General features: G+C 41.5%; 1 protein-coding gene across 1 annotated transcript in view; it reads right to left on the bottom strand.

Moving 5' to 3' along the window:
- Positions 1 to 3,629: 3,629 nt before the first annotated feature.
- LOC105934606 (potassium/sodium hyperpolarization-activated cyclic nucleotide-gated channel 2) overlaps positions 3,630 to 21,876 on the bottom strand; it is a 59,375-nt gene continuing 41,128 nt past the window's right edge. The window contains exons 5-8 of the mRNA XM_036138066.1: positions 12,901 to 13,047; positions 12,443 to 12,683; positions 12,187 to 12,351; positions 3,630 to 11,740 (exon numbers count right to left, since the gene is read on the bottom strand). Coding sequence (XP_035993959.1) covers positions 10,788 to 11,740; positions 12,187 to 12,351; positions 12,443 to 12,683; positions 12,901 to 13,047 — 1,506 coding nt within the window. The 3' untranslated portion in view covers positions 3,630 to 10,787. The remainder of the gene's footprint in view (positions 11,741 to 12,186; positions 12,352 to 12,442; positions 12,684 to 12,900; positions 13,048 to 21,876) is intronic.

Below are 21,876 nucleotides of genomic sequence, written 5' to 3'. Positions count from 1 at the left end.
TAATCCCACATACAGACCCACTGCATAAAATCAGGGTCCTTGGCCCCGTGGCATGTCTTTTCTCTGATGTATTAGAGCGAAAGTCGTTGACGTACCTCTGAGTGTTGTCATGATTTTCCTGGGTCACATTTTGGAGCGGAGCGAATCTGTTTCGTAAAGGAATTCCAGCATTTCCAGCAGGTTTACTCCTATCATTTGTTGTGGGAACAGTCCGCTGTTGTTTCACTTGTCCTGGGACATCTCTCTGTAGTCTGGGCCAGTTTTCTTTGTCTAGGCGTGGGGTTCGTTGATCCTTTGGTCTTGCACCCAGAGTGATCCAGGGATTCTCATTTTCCTCAGGGATCTGTTTGTTCAGAGAGTTGCTGGGCTGGTGGTCCCCGTTTGGAGTCGCAGGCAGGGTTGTTTCATTTCCATACGCGCCGTTTACATCATAATTCAGTTCGAGTCGGCATATCTTCTGTTCTATAACGGCGATCTTTTGTAGAAGCGTGTCAAGGTCCACTGTGGTGAAGGTAGGCATCTTTGCAAAATCAAAATCAAAAATAAATAACAAGAAAATAAATAAAAATAACTAAATCCAACTTTCCGTGGTTTTGGCAAAGAGATAAAAAGGAGATAAAAAGTAAAACGCAGGAAAATGCAAGCAAGCAGGGAGCAGAGAAAAAAGCGTCCGAGCAGGCAGAGAGGCGGAGCAGAATTAAAGAGCATGTATCTCACTATTCTCCTGGGGATAGTGTTATTCAAGCAGACATGTATTTAGTCTGTCCCATATTCAGTTAACATTAAAGTTCTTCGAGTGCATTCATGCTGGTACCCTTAAGACAATCCTGCAGGGCTCCTTCAATACTCTGACCATCTTGTCACAGTCCTCGTCATCACAGGTTGCCCTGAACAAGGTTTATAATCTGATCAAAGGGACAAGATTATGATCTGATGTCCAAGGAGGAAGTCCTACTTTAGAAATGTATGCATAATTTTAATCCCTTTATGTAGCCCTTTTAAAAGAATAAATTAGAATAAATGTATCAGCTGTTCCAACATGCTGCTACCTTGAGTGATTCAAGACTGAAATGTACCATTTCCTGAGTGGTTAACTCAATGTTTTTATCTATTCAAAAGTAGATTTCATTGTACAGTGAACTGTGATGGCTGTTAAAGTGTTTTAAACCTAGATTTGTGCTAATGGTACCATCAATGTAAGAAAAACTGATTAGTGTATGTGTAATACCCCACTTACTACTAAATACCTGACACGTCCCCAAAAGGCAGGTTCTTATCAAGTTGGAAACTTTACTTTGTTTTATTGGAAATTCAAAGTGACCTTTTTGTTCACTGTCATTGTAGTATGCTACTTGATTTTTTGCAGAGCTATATTGCCTTCAGAAAGGGTGGTTCCCAGAAAGCATGGTCTTGTCTTGAGTCCCAACTATGGCTTATAAACAAGGCTGTGTGTGTGTGTGTGTGTGTGTGTGTGTGTGTGTGTGTGTGTGTGTGTGTGTGTGTGTGTGTCTAAAGGAACGGATGCAGACAGAGAGCAAATGGGTGGGTGTTGCTCCCAGGCTGCCACATTGTCCTTGGGCTGCCCTCATCTCTGATGCACGCACCAACACACCAGCTCATGTACCATCTCCGTTTCAGACAAGTATCAAAACTAGGACGTCCGTGTGTACGCAAACCCACTTGGGGGACAAAACAAATTTTGCTCGGTTACTCCTGCGCGGTGCTGTGTGTTGGCGTGCACACGGGCACAAAACGGAAAGCTGTTAGTCTGCGCTCAGACATCTCATCAGGGATGCAGCAGAGCCCCTGTCTGCAGAGCAAGAGAGAAAAAGATCTCATCTGATGTGGGGTACAACAAGAGTGTAGGGGGTTGGCCAGCTAGCAAGTGTCTGTGTGTTCATGTTTGTCGTTATTAACTCCAGGGAGTATACCTTGCAAAATTATTCATGTCCCTTAAACTTTTTCACATATCGTCAAAGGTGATATCTACTAGATGTTATATGCTAATTGGGATTTTATGTATAAACTAACACAAAAATGCATGATTGTGAAGTGGGAGGAAAGTCATTAATATTTTATTTCTACCTAAAATTGCGAAATGCGTGACATGCACTTGTATCCAGTCCCCTTGAGTCAATACTTTGCACAATAAATACTGACAGAAATTGCAGCTACAAGTCTTATTGTTTATATTGTTAGAAGCTTTGCATCTCTAAAGACCAAAATGTATTCACATTTTTCTTTACACAACAGCTCAAGTTGAATCAGATTGCATTTTAGGGGTGTATTCACAGCAGACCCTTTAGGTCCACTTTAAACGGCCCAGAGTTCGCTTCTCCCCTCTGGTCCAGACCTTTTGTGCAGGTGTGAATACATTCAAGTGAACCCTGGTCCGCTCCAAAAAAAACCCCAGAAAGACCCGACTGAGACCCACTTTTTGAGGTGGTCTTGGTCCACTTCCAAATGGACTTCTGGTGTGAATTAGAAATGGCCCTGATCCGAACCAACTACAGAAAACCTACGGGCTTAACAAGCCACCGTAGCAGTGCCGTAATACTCAAAGCATCCCTGTTGGTGTCTGTTGCTGCTGCCAGCATACTGTGGTGGGACTCCTTCAGCTTGCAGGATGCATTCTCAGACACCGTTCCAAATTTAGAAATAAAATGTCTTGAAACCTGCGATGAATGAGCTGCTCTTGGCACTCATAATGATTTATCAGCTCTAATGATGGCATAAATACGCAAAACAGAGGTGCTGCATGCAGTATTTACATGGTTTTCGTCCATTACTGTGTCTGTGCCACATCCCTCTTTCTTTACAATGGTAACAACGATCATCATATACGTGGTTCAGTTTACAAGTTGTAGTACTCTTACAAAAAGTACAATGTGAAAACAAACTGCACGAAACAAAACAAAAAATATAACTTTTTTGGTAAATAGGTTTTCTAGCACAAATGTTGTTTTGCATTTAGGCCAAAAAGTTCAGTTTTGGTGCTTGACTGTTTCTCTAATTAAGCTCTCCTGGCCTGGTCTGTCATGTTTGGGTGGACGGCCATGTCTTGGTATGTTGTGCCATATTCTTCCCATTCCCAGACTGAACTGTGCTCTCTGAGATGTTCAACGTGTGGGATAGTCTAACCCTACTTTAACCTCTCCACAACTTTATCCCTGACCTGTCTGCGGTGTTGCTTGGTCTTTATTGTGCTGTTTGTTCACTGATTTTCTCCAATAAACCTCTGAGACCTTCACTGAACAACTGTTTTTTTTATGCTGAAATTAAATTATACTAGAGTGGACTCTATTTATTAATCAGGCTCTAGATTTTATATCAGATTTCTCAGATTTCTAAGGATGTCACAAGAAAGTGGGCTGAGTACAAAAGCATGCCACACCTTTCAGATTTAAACTGCTTTATTTTTCTTCCACTTCACCATTCCACACAACCGTGTTGACCCATCACAAAATAATTGAAATAAAATTGATTACAGTTCGTGGTTGTGTTTTGGCAAAATGTAGAAAAAGTGTATGATCCTTCTGCTAGATGCTGTATGTTAAATGTTAATTGCTTGCATGTTATTCAGAATACCAACAAAAACACAACAACAAAAAGAGGTCCACACACAAGGATAAGTATGCCAATGCGCTCATCTTTTTATTGCACAACAAGGTATTTTATGTCTGTTTAAGGATGCTGAAACAACATTGCCACTGACTGACAGACCAGCTTATTGAGATAAACCAGGGCGTGGCTCTGTGCTGTTGGCCAGCAGAGGTGGTGGACAAGACAGCCTTCTGGACACAGGACCAAATCAGCTCCTCACCCCAGCCACCAGCTGTGCATCCCAGTCTGGAGAAACCGGACGCCAACGCAGATCAACCAAAGACCCCCCCCTGATCCTTTTAGACTAATTTGGGAGCCCTGCGGCTGGGGCTGGGAGCTGAGTTGTCACTGGAAAATAAACATCAACTTAAGACAGGGTTGAAGTTGAGTAATACTTAAACCTTTTATTTTTATTTTATTTTATTTTTATTTTTTTGTATATGAGCAGAAGCCGAGCACAGCCTGAGATGTTTGCAGACTGGTATTCATAAAGAGAGGAGACGTGCTGTTTCAGAGATCTGTGCTGTCGTCTACATGGTGCTGGTAAAGTGTGTCTGGATGCCCACACTGAGCAGTTCGTGCAGGCTGTGGAATGCTACTAAGTCTAGGATGTGCCAGAGTCAATTCTAGAAAGCATTTCAACATTGTTTTGTAGTTTGAAAACAATTGTCGTTGTGACCATTTAACAATGAGGTTGTTGTTTTTTTTTTTATATTATTTGTGCTGGCATCTCTCAGCTTCGTGTGGGTTTCAACCCCCTAAATGGCATCATATTCTCAAGTGGGACCGACATTATTAGAAGGAAAGGCACAGGAACACGCACACACACATACACACACAAACTCAAGCACACAGAGTCCTGAAGCAGAGAGAAGGCTTAGGTAAGTTAAGCAGGCTACAGTAGCTACGACACAAAAAGTTAAACTGTAAGACTAAATAAAATCATTGTACAGTAGTTGGTACACGACAGTTTCTAGATTTGAAGGTCCCACAACAATCACACACAGAACTCAGCTTAAATGAGAAAAATACAAGCATGCACTCTGCTTTATCTGTCAGCTAACTCGTCAGGGAGTCACGTTTAAGACTTGCTGTGGCTCAGGAGCTGGATTCAGTCTTGGAGAGAATTATTTTTGCCTTTTAATGGCCAACACTAGATCAGTATGCAACCAGCATCAGCGTGAAAAGCTGTGCAACAGCCCAGTCTGACAGTTACCCAGGATATGCACAGTTTAGTTTTTTTTATTATTATTTTTTTTTTTTTACATATTTTGATTTTGTGCAAGCTTTTCCCTGCTTTTGCTTGTTAACTTCTGCTGTTTTTGGCTCAAGCAGGTTTCCTAAGCTAACGTCTAGACTGCTGATATCCACCAGGAGCACGTCAGAGCTCGCTCTCTTACTGTAAAAATGATGCTTATATAGCAGGTTGTGGTGAAAACCAGAGAAGGTGCCCCGCATCTCTGTGTATACCATATGTACAGAACATGAACGTACAGAGTACAGCGCGCATGGTGTTGGACGGTTCAACCCAACATAAAATGTGCAATTTTGTGTTTCCCTGATCAGGGAAAATTATATATACTGACATTGTCATTATAATTTAGCAATACTAGTCATCTAATGGTTTGTACATATATTGCAAGTTGGAAATAAAAACACACATTTGCATTTTACAGGCACATACATACCACAAAATAGACTATGTGGAAACTAGAGGTACTAGGCACAAGGTATATACAGTCCATGTGCAGAGGGCACATATAAATCATTAAACTACAACCAAATAAAACAGACTGAAAAATCAGAGAGAACAGACCCTGATTCGCTAATAAATCCACACCAAGGCATTCGGTACCCACAACGTCTGGTACAGCAAGAGAGAGGCTTGAAACTTTGAGATTCTCAATAATGGTCAGTCAGTGCCAAACACGTACGAAGGAATTCGTTCCCACTTCACAGCAAAGTCCAGAAGAGTAACTATTATTTGAACCCACCCACCATCGGGTTAACGCAGCACGCACGTCTCAACAGCAGTTTGAGGCCAACACACCGCACAACCCAGGAGGCAAACACAAAAACAGATATGCTGGCAGTGTGTGCTTGGGCCTGAGCTGCATCGGGCCCGTGGCTGGGGGTTCAAACGGAGCGTTGCCGATCAAAGTGTCTCAAATGCCATCCTTTGAGCGGGAGGGAATTAGACACTACATGTAGATGCAATGAAACAGAGACGGCGCCTGATATTGCCTGAAACATTAGCTCTTTAATTCTCCATTCATCTTGCTCTCGCCGACTGTGGACTCATTCAGATATCTGCACAGTCTTGATAGCAGCTTAACAGGGCAAAATCTGGTATTAGAGCAAAAATAACTGAGGAAAAGGACCAATCAATCAGACAGAACAGTACTGAAGTGCACAAAAACACCTGACGCATATAGACTTCATTCAGAACGGTGTTGGTGTTTTCATGTATACTTTTCCCATAGGAAAAAAAAAATCAATTCATAGTTCATGTGTCACTGATAAGTTGGGGAGGCGGTTCTGTGACTCAGGTAAGACAGAAAAATTGTTATTTAGTGCAGTTTTTTTATGAAACACTAAAGGAAAATGTGGCTGCTCCACTCTAGGTGTCTCTCAGTGAGTTAATAAAGCATTTAAAAGTACATTTATTTCGGTAATTCAGTTGAAACTCGAATCATGTAGATTCATTACACCCAGAATGATATTTCAAGCTTTTGTTTCTGATGATTTTGATGATTATGGCTAACACCTTATTAAAAAAAATCCAAATTCAGTTTCTCAGAAAGTTGTATTACAATAGACAGAGCTACTAACATTCTCTGCAAGACAGGTAATCCATAAAAGGTCACCATCAAGTAACGTGTCTGTTCCGACTATTAAATCCATGCATACCAATGGAAAGTTACGCGTGAGAAAAACTGTGGTAGAGCAAGGTGCGCCAGCAACAGGGCAATTTTGAAGAAAAGCCATTCAAGATGATTCAATTTTCACAAGGTGTGGACTGGAGCTGGAATTGGTAATAATGATTATAATAACGATACTTAATTCATCTCCAAGGGGGAAGTTTTCATATCCAGTAGCAGCACAAATAAATGCAAAGGCAGAGACCTATCGAGGACAACAGCTGCACTTTTTGCATTCCTTGTTTAAAGCCAGTCCTGAACCAGAGATGTCAAATGTGTCCTACCTGTACAAAACGGACTGGACTATTGCTCAGAGGCCTAAAGTCGGGTTTACATGCAAAGTCTATGGGGACGCGCCTCGGGGTCATCAAGAGGTCCTGCGGCACGTCACGCGCATCTTGCGCTGCGCATTTTGAAGCTTTCAGCGCATTTCGTGCTGAAAATTTGGTTTGACGCACGTTAAGCGCCTCTGGGGCGGCCAAAGCTAGATTTAAAAAATCAGAATTTTAGCAGCGAGTCGTCAACCAATTAGAGAGACTGAGAATAATTTTACTCCTGATCACTGATAAATGTTAACATCTAGCCTCCTGAATGATGCCCACTAGCCTGAGACAGATGGACAGATACTCTTCAGCTGAAATGGTACGCCTGTAGTTGGTGACCTGGCGGGAGTTGTGGGCTCAGACGCCAGTCAGCAGGTTGTCAAACTGGGCTGGGTGAGCATAAATAATGCTGAAAGCGATCCTCGCCAGCACGCAGCTTCTACTGTATGTGGTGAAACTCACCAAACTCAAAACGAATTATCTCTCAGAACATAGACACGGCGCAGATTATATTATATTATTCAGTAAATAAAGCCAATCCACTCTCTTGATTTCATCCGCAATTTTACAAAAAGTCCGGCAGAGGAAAAGAGCAGGGTAAACCACTTTGCCTGACGCGTTGAGGCTCTAGACAGCGCGTTGGACTTTTATGTGTGCAAGCGTCCAAGTTGAGGCGTTGGACGCCTTTTTGACGCTCAAAAGGCGTTTGGTCTGGACGCAGAATAAGTCAGTGCAGCCATCTAGCAGGAAATTCCAGAGCACATCAGGCTTCGCTCTGACAAGCTTTACAGAGATGCAGATCATATTTTCCAACGAGACCTTGCACCTGCCCACACTGACAAAAAGTACCAATACCTGCTCTAATGACCATTGTGTCACTGTGCTTGATTGGCCAGCTGACTGCCCTGATCTGAACCCCATGGAGAATCTATGGAGTATTTTCACGAGGAGGGTGGGAGACGCAAGACCCAGCAATGCAGAGGAGCTGAAGGTCACCATTAAACCACTCTGGGCTTCCCTGATTTCTCAGCAGAACTATACGTGGACCAGTTCCATGCTATACTCCATTGATGCAGTAATCTATACAAAAGGAGCCCAAACCAAGTATCGAATGATTGTAAAGTGCATGCAGAAACTCTTTTTACTGGCTTACATGTATTAATTAACATTTGTGTCCACTGGTCTTCTATATTAAAAATTTTTGAGACTGAATTTCCAGTTTTTATTAGCATTAAACCATAATCATCAAAACCAACAGAAAAAAAGAAAGAAAGGCTGGAAATACTTCACTCTGCATGTAAGTTTCAGTTTTTAATTTGAATTACCGAAACATATTAACTTTTCAATCACATTTGATTGTATTGAGATACAGCTGTATAACAATGACCCCAGGGTTCACAGGCCATACAATGAAGCCCTTGGATAAAGACAATCTCCTACTCCTTTTGTTCAAGACCTCTGGACAAGAGATCAAAACCCCATCAGCGGCAAAGCTGACAACAATCTGAGGGTCATGACTCCATGTTTTAATTGCCAATTAGAATCATTCAGGATGGTTGAATCAACAAGCTCAAAATATGGGAACTGACATGTCTACATAAATCAATGGAAAGCCACATTGTGGCAATCGATACATCTCTGTGGAAAGGTAGCAAACCTGAGTGAAATGTCCATCAGATAGATTTTACAGTTTGGCTCTGGATCGATGCTCAGAGCCGAAAAGGTTGGTCGCCGTGTTTGTTTAACACAATGAACCAGCTGCCTATTTGCCCCAATTGCTTTCCCTTTTATTTTGTCCTTATAGTTTTACCGGATAATGGGTCCAGAAGAAGTGTGACAGCAGTTTTGAGAGAACAGAGCATTGAGGGTTTTTTGTTTGTTTTGTTGTTTCGATTACAAGATCGTAGTGCAACACAAGGTGCTTAAGTGGACGTCCTCACTTCACACTTTGGACGAAGAGGTTCAAAGTGTTTACAGCACGCTCTCATTCATGCTCATATCAGCAAATCTTTTAAAGTTTTATATTATATATTCAGATCTGGGGGGGATTGGGTTGTAGTATAAATGGTAAATACAGCAATCTTCAACCCAGATAAGCAACACCAGACTATAAAAAAGATCACACAGACACTCAGCAACTCATACAGCAATGCCCAGTCCCCCCACCCCCTTGCATCATAAAATCCTCTGTCGTTTTTATTTACATGGCAGTTGATAACGGATTAGCTGTCTTCCTTCTCGTATGGCATACATTCAGCAGAAGAAGGAGTTTTAGGTTCAACAGGATCAGAATGTTTCGAATAAAAATAATCAAAGCTTCGACACACTCTCGCACTTTGAACCAAAGGATTTCTGTGGACCTAAAATTGGAGACGTTTACCAAAGTTTTGGGGGACTTTTTACAACTGAGGCGCCTGTACCCCATGTTGGCCACCCTGTTCCTTTCAAACATTTTAAAAATGCTTTTCAGGTGACGTTTTTTGAGGATCTGACTCACTGAGCTCAAACGTGGATTCATCCCGTGTCTTTAAACCAGTGGTAAGCGGTTAGTTCAGTGTGTTTTTTTCTTCTTTTTTTTTCTTAACACAAAAATAACACAGCAACATACCCTTTCATTCCCTCACACATTTTTGGTTAAGGTAACAACATGGTCACTGGATTACAATACCTCAAGTGAAGCCACAATAGCTGCTGGATTCTTTAAAATTTCACATTAAAAAAAACTAAAATAAAATACATAAAGAAACAAGTTCACTTTCCTGTACAGCATAAGTATAGATATTCATATTTATATATATATTTATATATAGGCGGGGTAGAGTATTGCAGAATTATATTGCATGTGTTAATCAATGAACCTAGACAGAAACAAGCAAGTATACAGTATGGGCTGCTCACTAATGTTTCCTTTCAGTAAAGCTCAGATTATTAAACCATCTTTGCCTTTAAGGTTACAATCAGTATGTTGAGAAACCAGCTGACCTCCTTCCAGATGATTCATGAAAACAGGGCAGTGCCATCGTCAGCATGTCCGACCAGTCATACTTGACGATGCGTCGTAGAGTGCATGAGTCCCTTCGCTGAAAATGGAACCAGAATGCGTTAACAAAATCTCTCTCGCCCGTACACACACGTACAGTAACACCCACATAAATGCATACACGCAAACCAAATATATGGCTTCTAACGTTGAATCAAGGCAGTTAAATAAATGGCGTTTTCTTCTATGTTTCTTTTTTTTAGTTGATACAGACACGACCAGACTTGGTGTTCAAGCTCAACTTTGGTTTTGGGTAGATACAATGAATAAAATGTCCCTCCTTCCTTTTTTCGTCAACTATTTACACATTGATGTAAGATCGACCAGCGGTCTAAAACACTAACTTCACTACTAGTTTAAACAATATGAAGATGTGTGTTCCTTTGCTACGACAGCTTACACAGAAAAAATTACATTTAAAACACGTTTGAACGCTTAAAATGTCATTGTCATTTGACCTCAAGTCCCTGATTTTCATTTTTAAGTCCAGCTCCAGCTAGATTGCATTGCATGGATTCTACACAGTATGTAATTGGTACATTAATCATACTTTTCGTCATATCTTTACAGTAAAGACAGCGATATGCAGTAGGTGTTTGGAAGCAGAGTGAAAGGGGTGATACTAAGACTAAAGGTGCTGGCACAGCAGACCAGACCAGTTCCACCTTAATTTTATATACTAGTATAATCGTATTGACTCCCCGTAGCCAAAATGTTTCAATACTTCGAGCAGCTCTCTTCTTTCTGCTGACACCAGCACACAGTGCATCCAGGTCGAACAACTGGGGGCGCTGGCAGTAGCTGATTGGTCGTTTAGCAAGCTGAATGATCAGCCGGACTGACCTTAAACGAACAGATTCTCCTACAAAAAAAAGGCCTCTCTACTGAACTCCACTTGGGTCACAAGTTGGAAGACAGCCGGGATCTGGCAGAGTCTAGCTCCGGAAGGCTGACAATCGAATCTTTCTTGGGAACTCCAGAGTCTGGAGGTCCGGGTCCAGCAGCTGCTGCTACTGCCCCCGATCCAGTAGGTCCACCCGGAGGAGGTGTGGAGGCAAAGACCACCCTCTGCTGGGCTCCAGCCGATCTCCCCACACCTGAGGGTCCCGGTAAGTTGTGGTGAGTGGGTTGTTGGGGGCCGATGGAGGAGTTGGAAGTGCGGGTGGAGGGTGGGGGGCTGGGGGCTGCAGAGGAAGCCTGTGGTGTTCCTTCCTGGGGGAGTGAAGGCTGGGAGGCAGACAGGGCTCGGGTGTCCTGGCTCAAACTGCCTGTATGGAGAGAGTGGGTGCTTTTGTGTGAAGCAAACCTCATCTGCGTGGTCTGTGTGGGACTGGGTGCATGGTGCTGGACAAGGGACAACTGAGACCCAGACGGTCCGACGCTTGCCATGTACTGAAAAGTCCGTCCTGTAGCTGTGAGCGGGCTTTGGACCGGGGGGCTGGAAATAGCAGATCCAAATGCCCCACCAAGTGTTTGGGGAGGTTGAGACTGAAGAGGAGACATTGATACCGGACTGGACAAGTTCTGCATTACCTGGAACCTTCGCACCATACGTGGAGACTGCAAAGTCCCAGGGCCCACCAAAGGGCTTGCCATCTGAGGACAGAAGCTCATAGCCACAGCTTGCTGGAGGGTGGCAATTGCTGAGCCACTCTGAGGCTGGCCCGGAGGGGCAAAGATCCCACCGATTGAGGGGGTCATAGACATGGCCCTTGGCCGCTGCAGATCCACCCGTTTCACCATCTCACGGTCATACTTGACTATCTCCTGGATCATCTCGTTCTCTCTGTTGTTGAAAACGCCAGAGTTGAGATCGTGTTGAACCTTGTGCATCAGGATAGAGTTCTTTTTACCTGCAGGAAGGAACAAAAAAAAAAATGCAACGTTAGAGGGTATAAAAATGCAAGGACAGTACGGAAGGAATAAAAATGCTGAGCAACGCATAAAAACAAGCAAATTAGAATTTGCAAAGAGAAAACAACAGTAGTTTGATACAGAATGCGATGTCCTTCACACCAGGTACATCCTCTGTTAGAACAAGCCCTGGGGGAAGCGGTGGAGTCACTCCGTACCATCATATATTGTAACAGTGTCCTGTGTCATTTTCAGAGAACAATGCATATCATTTTACTGCCCCATCTAAATTTACCGCCTCAAAATACTGGATTTGGCTGAATCAAGTCTATGTAGAATATTTTAATGGTTAAGTATTAGAGTTAGTACATGTTTCGCACCTTGACTGTACCCATACGTTGAGCTTTAGTTCAATACATGAACTTTTATTAAATGGCGGTTTTACCTATGCGGTCTAGACGATCAATAGCGACCGTTTCAAAGGCTCTTCTCATCATGGGATACTCTTCTAACACCTCGTTGAAATTGTCAACGGACAAAGAGTAGAGCCGACAGTACGTCTCCGCTCGCACGCTGGCTGTTCTTCGACCCCTCGTCAACAGGCAGATCTCTGAAACGGTGAAGTAAAGCTTTAAAAAAAATCTAGGAACAACAAAAAATTTAGGAAAAACATCATGTGCAAGATGAAGATTTTATCCCACCTCCAAAATAAGAGCCATCAGACAGTTTCATAGCAAGTGTGCCTTTGGTGATGACGCTGCATACGCCATGCTGGATGAAGTACATTTTTTTGCCAATGGTCCCCTCTCTTATGATGTAGTCTTGAGGTTGGAATACCTCAAAGCGTAGCTTGGTTAGCATTGCTGTAACAAAGTTTGGCTCTGCGTTGGCAAACAGTGGCATAGACGCCACCAGCTTACGACAGTTGAAGTTCACGATTTCCTAAAAAGAAAATCGGGTAATTTTATTTTTGCAATGATGTATAAAAACAGAATGTGTCTTTATGTCTGCTTGAAACCCAGTATGAGAGCACATCTTGTAAGCTAGACAAAAGCAAACCCATTAGCTAATAGAAAACTGCACTGAGCACAAAACCAGCAAATTTAGTGTAACCAACAGTTATGAAAAAAAGGGTCAAGTTGAAAGTATTTATTTTTACCTCTCTGAGGGGTTCACTGAGTTCTCCCAGGATGCTTTCCTCGTCAAACATCTTGCCCTGGTACCTGTGCTCATAATAGTCATGGATTTTCTGTCGGAAGTCGGCAGGCAGCTTGTGGAAGGACATATACTGCTCCACTTGTTTGTACTGAGAGAGAACGGGAAACAAAGATGATGTGCTGTTAATGCACTGCATACACTGAAGACAGTTTTCATTGCTACCCTTTCAGCCACAGCATTGAAGAGCATAACAAGCAATAGTCGCTGCGCATTAGCAAGGGCAGAGATGCTCCGTGTACACAGCCTCTCTTACATTAATGTCTTTGTGTGTGTGCCACGGTTTAATTTACTTATTTCTGTTCAAGGGTAAATTGGATGATAGTCTACATTGTCCTAGAGAAAGACTAAAAGAAGTGAGGAATTGATTTGCACACAGTAAAAGCAGCAAGGAGTATTCATCCAAAAACCTTGGATAAAGGACAACCCAAACTTAGACAAGTACCTTCCAAATCACCTTAAATCTAATTACACAAGATGAAGGATTATGCCCTAATCTCTTCAGTGGAGGTTCTATGCAGGCATGGTTGCAAGAAGCACAACTGGAGCTCAACATATATATATATATATATATATATATATATATATATATATATATATATATATATATATATATATATATATATATATATAAAATATTGATTCTCTCTCTGAATAATGTAAAGGTATGTAGTTTAACAAAGAGAAACATTAACATAGCCATTTGAAAGTTGTCTTAATTAAAAACAAATGTATTTGTTGACATTTCTATGTCTTAGCAAGGAGATTTGAGTATTGTTCATCACATAAACCTTACTGTAATTTCAAATTCAGTTTTGCTAAGAGCACAATGCATCTGTAGTGACTCAGTAGACACTTCGGTGAATTCAGAGGCACTGCACACAACCAAAAATGGAAAGTTTCAACAAACATAAAATTCAATTTTCAAACTGAAGGATTGTGCCCTAATCTTCAACATGTAAAGACTATGTTGTGTTTGCATGCCCAGTTCTGTTGGCACCCTGTGGGAGCCTGCTCCAGGCAGGCGGACAATCCCAATGAGAAATTGCAGGTACCACAAAGAGAAGCAAAGGCAGAGATTTGGAGCTTCAGGAAAAACATTGTTACTCTCAGCTTTTTGTCTCCCAACCACATAGAGAAAAGTAGAACATTAGCCCAGTAGGGCCTTGAATATGGGCCTCAATTAAAAACGTAGCCATACTGGGCCCACTATATAGGAATTGTTCAGCAGAGGTACCTGTTACTGAGCATAAAACCTTATCAAAGTTTAAACAATGAATTTGCAAAACAGCCCATTTATCAGTGGTGAATCATTTGGGCCATCATGCAATTCAGAGGCACCGAATGGATCCAAGAATGAAAATGTGAAATCCATTCATGTTGTTTTCTTTTCGCTGTTGTGGCCATTTTTGACAGCAAGCTGACGGCAAATGGGGATGAGAGAGAGGTGGGGGGGGGGGGGGAGAGACATGGGGACTCAAACTCGGTAATGTGGCGTTTAGGACTGAGGCTTCCTAACATGGGTTGCGTGCTCCACTTCTGCGGCACTGGCATGTCCCCCGAAACAACTTCATTTGAATCCATCTGTCTATTTTGGTTATTCAGTTACTCCTGCACTGGGTCACAGGGGGGCAAACGACACAAACAACTCCAGCAACTAAGGAAGTCATCGTTAATACAACCACAATCACAAGATCTGAAGGTACCAAGAAACATTCTCTGACATTGACTTTAATATGTTTACCTCACTGCAGCAAGACGTACCAATGAATGCGAGGTCAAAGGTTCATTTCCACAGCAGAAAAAAACAGTATATCCTGCCAGATGCCCCAAGCTAAACTAATCCAACTGCTCAGGCATTTTTACAAGCGCTGCATCTTCAAAAGCAACACATTAATTCCTTCAGGGAGAAATCGTTGTCAGAAACAGACGGTCTATTTCCGTACTTATTAAAGAAAGCACATTTGGCAAACAAACATTGCTGCTGAAAGATCTGGACACTGTTTCACATTCTTGTTGGTAAGGGCAATAAACAGTTTATATGTTCCCATGGGTTTATGATAGAAACTCAGTAATCTGAACTATTTAATGGAAAATGATACAAATGAATCTATACATGAAGACTTTGTAAATGAAGAGGGAATGTTGAACACCTCATCCCATGAGTAACACTCTAATTTAGAAAAATTCACATTGAAAAGGGAAAACCTTTGTTGTACTGTGATGCATAACACAATGAAAAATGTAATTAAAGAAAGTCCATTTTATTAGTACTTCCACACCACATAAGGTACAGTGTGCCTTTCTCCAGCACGCTGATAGGTAAGAGGTGCGCACCTTGCACAGGCGGCCAGTCCCTCAAAGAGAAAACACAGACATACTAAATATACATTCATCCACACTCATTATTGCCTTAAGGCAACTCAGGATCTTCGGTAAGGAGAAAACTGTCTGTCAACCATCTGGAGATGTGTTAAAATCAGCTGTTTTCTGGCCATCACGGGGTAAACTCAGATCAAAGAGTAATTCTGGGTTATGGGAGGATCTAATGCTGGGGCCGATGCTGGCCAGTGTAAGGAACTGGAAAGGTTTGGATAGTCGTATTTATTACAGTACAGCAACGCAAAAACACAAATTACATTCTCCTCAGGCATCAATCATCATGAAACACTTAGTGGCATGAGGATAGATTCTTGATTAATTCATCCAGTGGAAGGAAAGGTGGGTTTAGCTTTAAAAGGAACAACAATGCTTGGTGAAGCTGTTTAGTTTTATAACTGTTTTTTTTAACGAGATGCACCAAAATACTTGATTTGTCTGATTTCTCTCTTCACCAGCTAGGATCAGTGATCAGCCAGTCGGAAACATTTCTTTTCCCATCAGAGAAAATGGCATACAAAGTGCTACAAGGTCAGAGTGACAACAACACTCCTCAACGTGCGAAGCAGTTGCTGAGGAAAGAAATTCAAAGTTGGCTAAATGTCTGCAGCCAACTTTATAGTTATATTCACTAATCATGTTAACAGGGGATATAAGATACTAAAACAGTTTAGAATCTAGAATTTGTGATAGTTTTTTCTTTTTCTTTTTCTCTCTAATTTAGTTAAACCCTTTGTGACTGCAGAGCTTTATAACTGTGACTTTTTCTCTGATACAGCCCTCTGGTCCCAGCCTAAATAATCAATAATCAAATCACACAGAGGCACAGTTATTACCTGTCACCATGTTGCATTTTAGCGTTTCATTTTATTGGAAGACAATATGCCAGTGGAAAATTACTTTCACTCTTGGTCTTCCTAAATTTTTAACACTAGCCTAAACAGTTTGATGAGTATCACAGGTCCAACACTGCTCCACTGCAATAGAAACAACTTTGACTTAACCATTGTCGCAATGCCCCAACAATAACTTTACCTATCTTACACTCCAAAGGTACGTTCACACCGAACGCGAACGAATGGACAAGTGATTTACATTTTATCAAATTAACGGTATGCGATGCAAATTACACATTTCCAGCGTTGCGAACGGCACGAATAGAGCAAAGCGACATTTCACTCGTAATAGAGAATCAGAATTTTTCAGTTGATTTGCATCTCGTTAAGTGTGCTCCTTGTCAATTTATTTAAGCACAAAAATGTTTTTTTATGTGTTACAGATTTAGACAGTACAATTAGGCTATATTTCTATTGGGCAATAGAAATATTGCCCAATAGAAATCTTTGGTCTTTACTGACCAAAGACGCCAGTAGTTTGTATCCCGGAGGGGGATCTGTCCCCCAACACAGAGCAGCAGCTCTTCCTATTCGGTCCTGGAAAGATAGAAGTACCGCTGGAGGCGGCCGTCATCCAAACGCAGCTACAGGGGGTGGTTCTCTGGAGGATATAGTGGACCCAGGGGCGCCAACGCGGGGGTTTTTTTTTTTGGCTTTCCTCATTACATGCAGCACCGTGACTCACTCGATAAAATCGATATCCGCCATGGTGAATTAAATCGACAGGAAGCACCAGCAAGCGGAGAGACGCTCTTATATGATGTGGTGAAGCCAGCTGGGGGGAAATTGGTCGGATTTGTCAGCGCGGATTGTTTGTAAGAAGAGGCGAAATGTCAAGCGACCAAAGGCAGGCAATCAATGCGAAAAATGTCCCTTATTCAGGTTTGGTGTGAACGTACCTTAATAGTTGAACCAGAAAAGCAAATTTAAGGTCTGCTTAAGTTGGCTAATAATTATTTTACCATTTGGGGGCTCTCAGGTTGTATAATAATTAATTTCTAGGCAGTCAGTTTAGCCTTTTGATCTGAAAAGAACAAAACAAAAAACAAGAAGGTTAAACCCAAATGAAATAATGTACCCAGACGATACAGAACATAACGTAATGTTCCACCAAATCTCAGTAATTTTTTCACCTAATTTGTGTTTTTTTTAAAACAGCACAATACATGCCAAAATAGAAAACAGTATGACAGCAGTTTAGACTTATTTATAGTTAAAATACATGAATTAATCATTTAACATCTTAACAGGTCTGACCCTTGATCAGAGCTTTATCCTCTGACATTAAGATTGATAGATTGATTGATAGTATTTATGTTAAGAAGATATTCTGCAATTACTCTTGGTTGGATTTTCCCTCTACAGTCCTTTAAACGGGAGCTTTTTACTATTATCAGTAGATATTCTATAATGCAGAAAGTTAGAGTAACTTTTTTTTGAGAAATTATGGTTAGATTTTACGATGAAGTGTTTCTGTCAAGAAAGTATCACATTCAATTCATAAAGAACGCTGAAAAAAGTTTTCTGCATTTATTTAGTTCTTAAAGAGAAATTAAAGCAAACCGTTAATGGAAATGGCCAGTCGGAGCTTTCAGACGTCATAGACTGGACACTGGACAATAAATCCCTGATCTGCAGGTTTTAGTTCTATGTAGACTTTTTTCAGTGAATTACATCAAACTGAGAGGTTCTGCTGTTTGTTTAATGCATAACGACTGCAAACAACTGCAAACAAAACCTAGCAGACATAAAAGTGGTGCTTTGGTTGAAAAGAAAGAAAAAAATACATGCCTGTGTTACTTGATTTTATTGGTATGTGTGTCAATGCTCTGGAGGTAAGGGGGACTGAAGGGGGGGGGGGGGTGTTGAGGCATAATTGTAACTGGGAGGCTTTGCTACTGCTTTTCATTCTGGCATATACATACACAAAAATGCCACACACACACACACATAGTGCCCATTTGTCTCCAAAGATTAATCTAGGGGACAAGTATGTCATGTGTGTCTCAGGACCGTCCTTGCCTGGAGACCTGGAACAGGGATACTTTGCAGAGACATGCAATCTCTCCACTGAAACCTCATGAGTCAAATCACTGCATGCAGCTATTGTATGAACACACGCTGCACTTCCACTGTCTGTAAAGCCCTTTACAAACTTGCAGTGCATTCATGTACACAGTCGGTCAGCTACAGAAAAATACACTCCCAACCTTTAAAAAGAGAGCTGCCATCACTGCTAAATCAATAAAAGAAGGGTTCAGCATGGCAGAAACACAAACAATCAGCTGCTATTGTTGAAATATGCTAATTTCAATCCATGAAAAGTGGGGGACAAGATGAAAAAAAAACAATCATGAGGCAAAACTGCAGAGGGGAGAGTGACAGAACAGTTAGCTGCTGGTAGAGATTTCTCCTTGTACTTTGCTGTCAGACTGTGTATATTTCAGCCGAGCTCAAACGTAAAGCTTCACAAGACCAGAGCTCAGGCCAGAAGCTATAAAGCTGTCCAAAATTTTGAGAAGTTACCAGCCTGGCAGACACTGAGTACTCACAACTTTCAGGGACAAAACAAATCCCCATTAATCCACCATCTATCACGGGGTTCCTAAAACACAACCGGAAGGTATCAACAACCTCTGACATTAACTTCAATAGATTTCCCTGACTGATGCAAGACTGTCCAATAAACGCAAGGTTCCAAGTTCATTCCCGCTGCAGAAAACGCTGCGAGTCCTGCCGGGGGCCCCAAGCGAAACAACAAGGGCCGCCCGCCCTGGCAATTTTACAAGCTCTGAGTCCTCGAGAGCAACGTCTAAACTCCCACAGAGGAAATTGTTTATTGTCAGAAACAGGCAGCCTCTCTGCTTCTAAAAGAAAGCGCAATTGGCAAACAAACGTTTCAGTCTGGCTCAGCTGAATGGCTGTGTACACAGGCCCAATGTTTCAATTTGTTCCTGCTAAGGGCAATAAAATCTTCACCTTTTACATTCCCTTCGGTATTGACATATACACAGGAAACTGTAATATGAACAGAAAACTATCCAGATCAATCTATTTAAACATTTACTGAAGATTTTTCACACACAAAATTTTATCACAGTTTTTCACATCACAACCATAAACTTGAACGTGTTTTATTGGGCTTTTATGTCCTGAGCCAACACAAAGTGAAAGGCGTGTGACACATAGTTGTTGTTTTTCTGAGGCGAGACAAGTTTATTTGAAAAGCAACATTCACGAGGTAAGTCGCAAGGCTGTACAGGAAAATAAAGTAACTTAGGTAAAGAATGTGTCATTGAAAACCAAGAGCACAATAAAAAAAAAGAATACTAACATTTAAACATCACATAAAAAGAATCATGGATTTGTATTCAACCCATTTACGCAGATACTCTTAGTCTACCTCCAATCAACAAGCCACTGACCATTGATGAACAAATCATCATCACGAGGACTAAAAAACATAGCAGAAAGGACAGGGATAGAGTTTAAATCAGGTTTATATTTAAAAACAATGTCACCGAACTGGAAAAAAAAAAATCTGAATCTGCATTTATCCCATGACCTGGACTCACACCAAAAGTCACATATCAGGTAAGAAGAGAAACAATCATCAAAGCAACCAAAAGGCCCATGGTAACTCTGGAGGAGCTGCAGAGAGCCACAGCCCAGGTGGGCAAATCTGTTGACAGGAAAACTATCAGCTGTGCTTCAAATCTGACTTTGAACTACTAAATGCACGTCACTCTGAAACCATCATGCCCACCATGAATACCTGGTGGTGGCAGCTTCATGCTGTGGGGATACTTTTTTTTTTATTGGAAACAGCAATGCAGTTCAGAATTACTGATAAGATGTATGAAGCAAAATGCAGGAGCGCAGTTACCCCACAGACAGAGCCAAAAGCTTTTTGGCAAAGCTTATAACTAGAGTGGCTTATGTTGCCCTGACCTACCTATGGGGATGTGCTTCTATGAGCTTAGGCTACTGCAGGACATCAGGATCTATTTTTCTCACTCTATCGAGTTCTACTGTTCTTCAATTATGCATTGCTTGTCATCATTTCTGCTTAAACTTTCTGTTCTCTCCCTTTATCTTCATAGTAGGTACACCTGGTCTGGCGTTCTGTTAACTGTGACATCATCCAGAGAAGACTGATCACCCGCTACTACCATCTAATGTAGAACAGATTACTGGATCAATGTGTGCTTCTGTGCTTTTTAGTCTCTCTTGTTGTGTCTCTGTTCTGTCTTCTGTAACCCCAGTCGGTCGAGGCAGATGACCGTTCATACTGAGCCCGGTTCTGCAGGAGGTTTTCCTTCCCGCTAATGGGTGGTTTTTCTTTCCACTGTCGCTTCATGCTTGCTCAGTATGAGGGATTGCTGCAAAGCCATGGACAATGCAGACGACTCTCCCTGTAGCTCTACGCTTCTCCAGGAGGAGTGAATGCTGCTTGTCGGGACTTTGAAGCATCAACTGGTTTCCTTATATAAGAAATTTTTGACCAATCTGTATAATCTGATTGAATTTGACTTTGTTAAGTGGCTCGAGATGACATGTTTCATGAATTGGCGCTATAGAAATAACATTTAATTGAAAAAGAGTTTAGATGAAATCAGTCGTGTGTCAGAATGGACAAATCAAAATCCAAACCTCAAAAAAAAAGACAGTTCACCGACTTTATTCATCCGTTCTCACTGAGTCTAAGCTCTTTGGTAAAAAAGGCTGGGAAGATAATTTAGTCTCTGGATTAACAAAACTGGTGGAGAGTCAGGGTGCCTCAAAAATCTGTATCTTTTACTGCAATTAGCTGTAATTGCAGTGAAAGACAGCTCTAAAAATAATTTACTCAGGAGACATGGAAGGATGGTGGATGGCTGAATACAAATATTTGATATAGATATTTATTTGTTCATTTTGTTTGTTCATTTATTTGTAAATAATTTTTTCTTCCAGTTCATATGGACGCACCACTTCTTGTTGGCATGTCACATAAAAGCTCAATAAGAAATCTCTATAAAAAGCATGAAAGTTGTTGTAATACGACAAAAACAAGGCTTGAATCATCTTTCAAACCACTAACTTAATGAATGCTTTCATTATACTTGCTGTATACAGTAAAACATTTTGTGTTCACAGAAGTAAAACTGGTATACCTTGGCAGCAGACTGTTTTCTTTTCAGGGGAAATCACTGTCAACCTGCTTGTGAAAACAAATGTTTTTGACTGATATGACTAAGAGAGCTTTCTCCATAAATGTTAAAAAGCCAACCTTGCTGCACAGCTTTAAACCGAGCCTAAACGTCTCCTTTACATAGGCAGCTGCACAGCTTCTTTGAATTGCCCGACACAAACTCTCACCTGCATGAGTGACTCTGCATCCTGATATCTGCAGATGGATAGCAGCCTGGAGAAATGACCCTGTGTCACAACTACCCGACATGCCGACACTAACACTGAAGCTGGAGTGCCCTGCAGTAAATACAAGCGCTGATTGTAGGAACAGCGTGTCTGTGGGTGAGTCTGTCATGGGGGGGGTATCAAACAGGTAGAGATGCAGCGAGCGGACAGCTTATTCTGCAGCTTCTGACTCAGCTAATTCTGAACTAATGAGGCAGGTTGAAAGTGAATCGCGTTGGACGGTG

Source organism: Fundulus heteroclitus, chromosome 6, assembly GCF_011125445.2.
Source record: "Fundulus heteroclitus isolate FHET01 chromosome 6, MU-UCD_Fhet_4.1, whole genome shotgun sequence".
NCBI lineage: Eukaryota > Metazoa > Chordata > Actinopteri > Cyprinodontiformes > Fundulidae > Fundulus > Fundulus heteroclitus.
The sequence above is the reverse complement of the archived record's forward strand: the minus strand, read 5'-3'. Positions and strand labels throughout refer to the sequence as shown.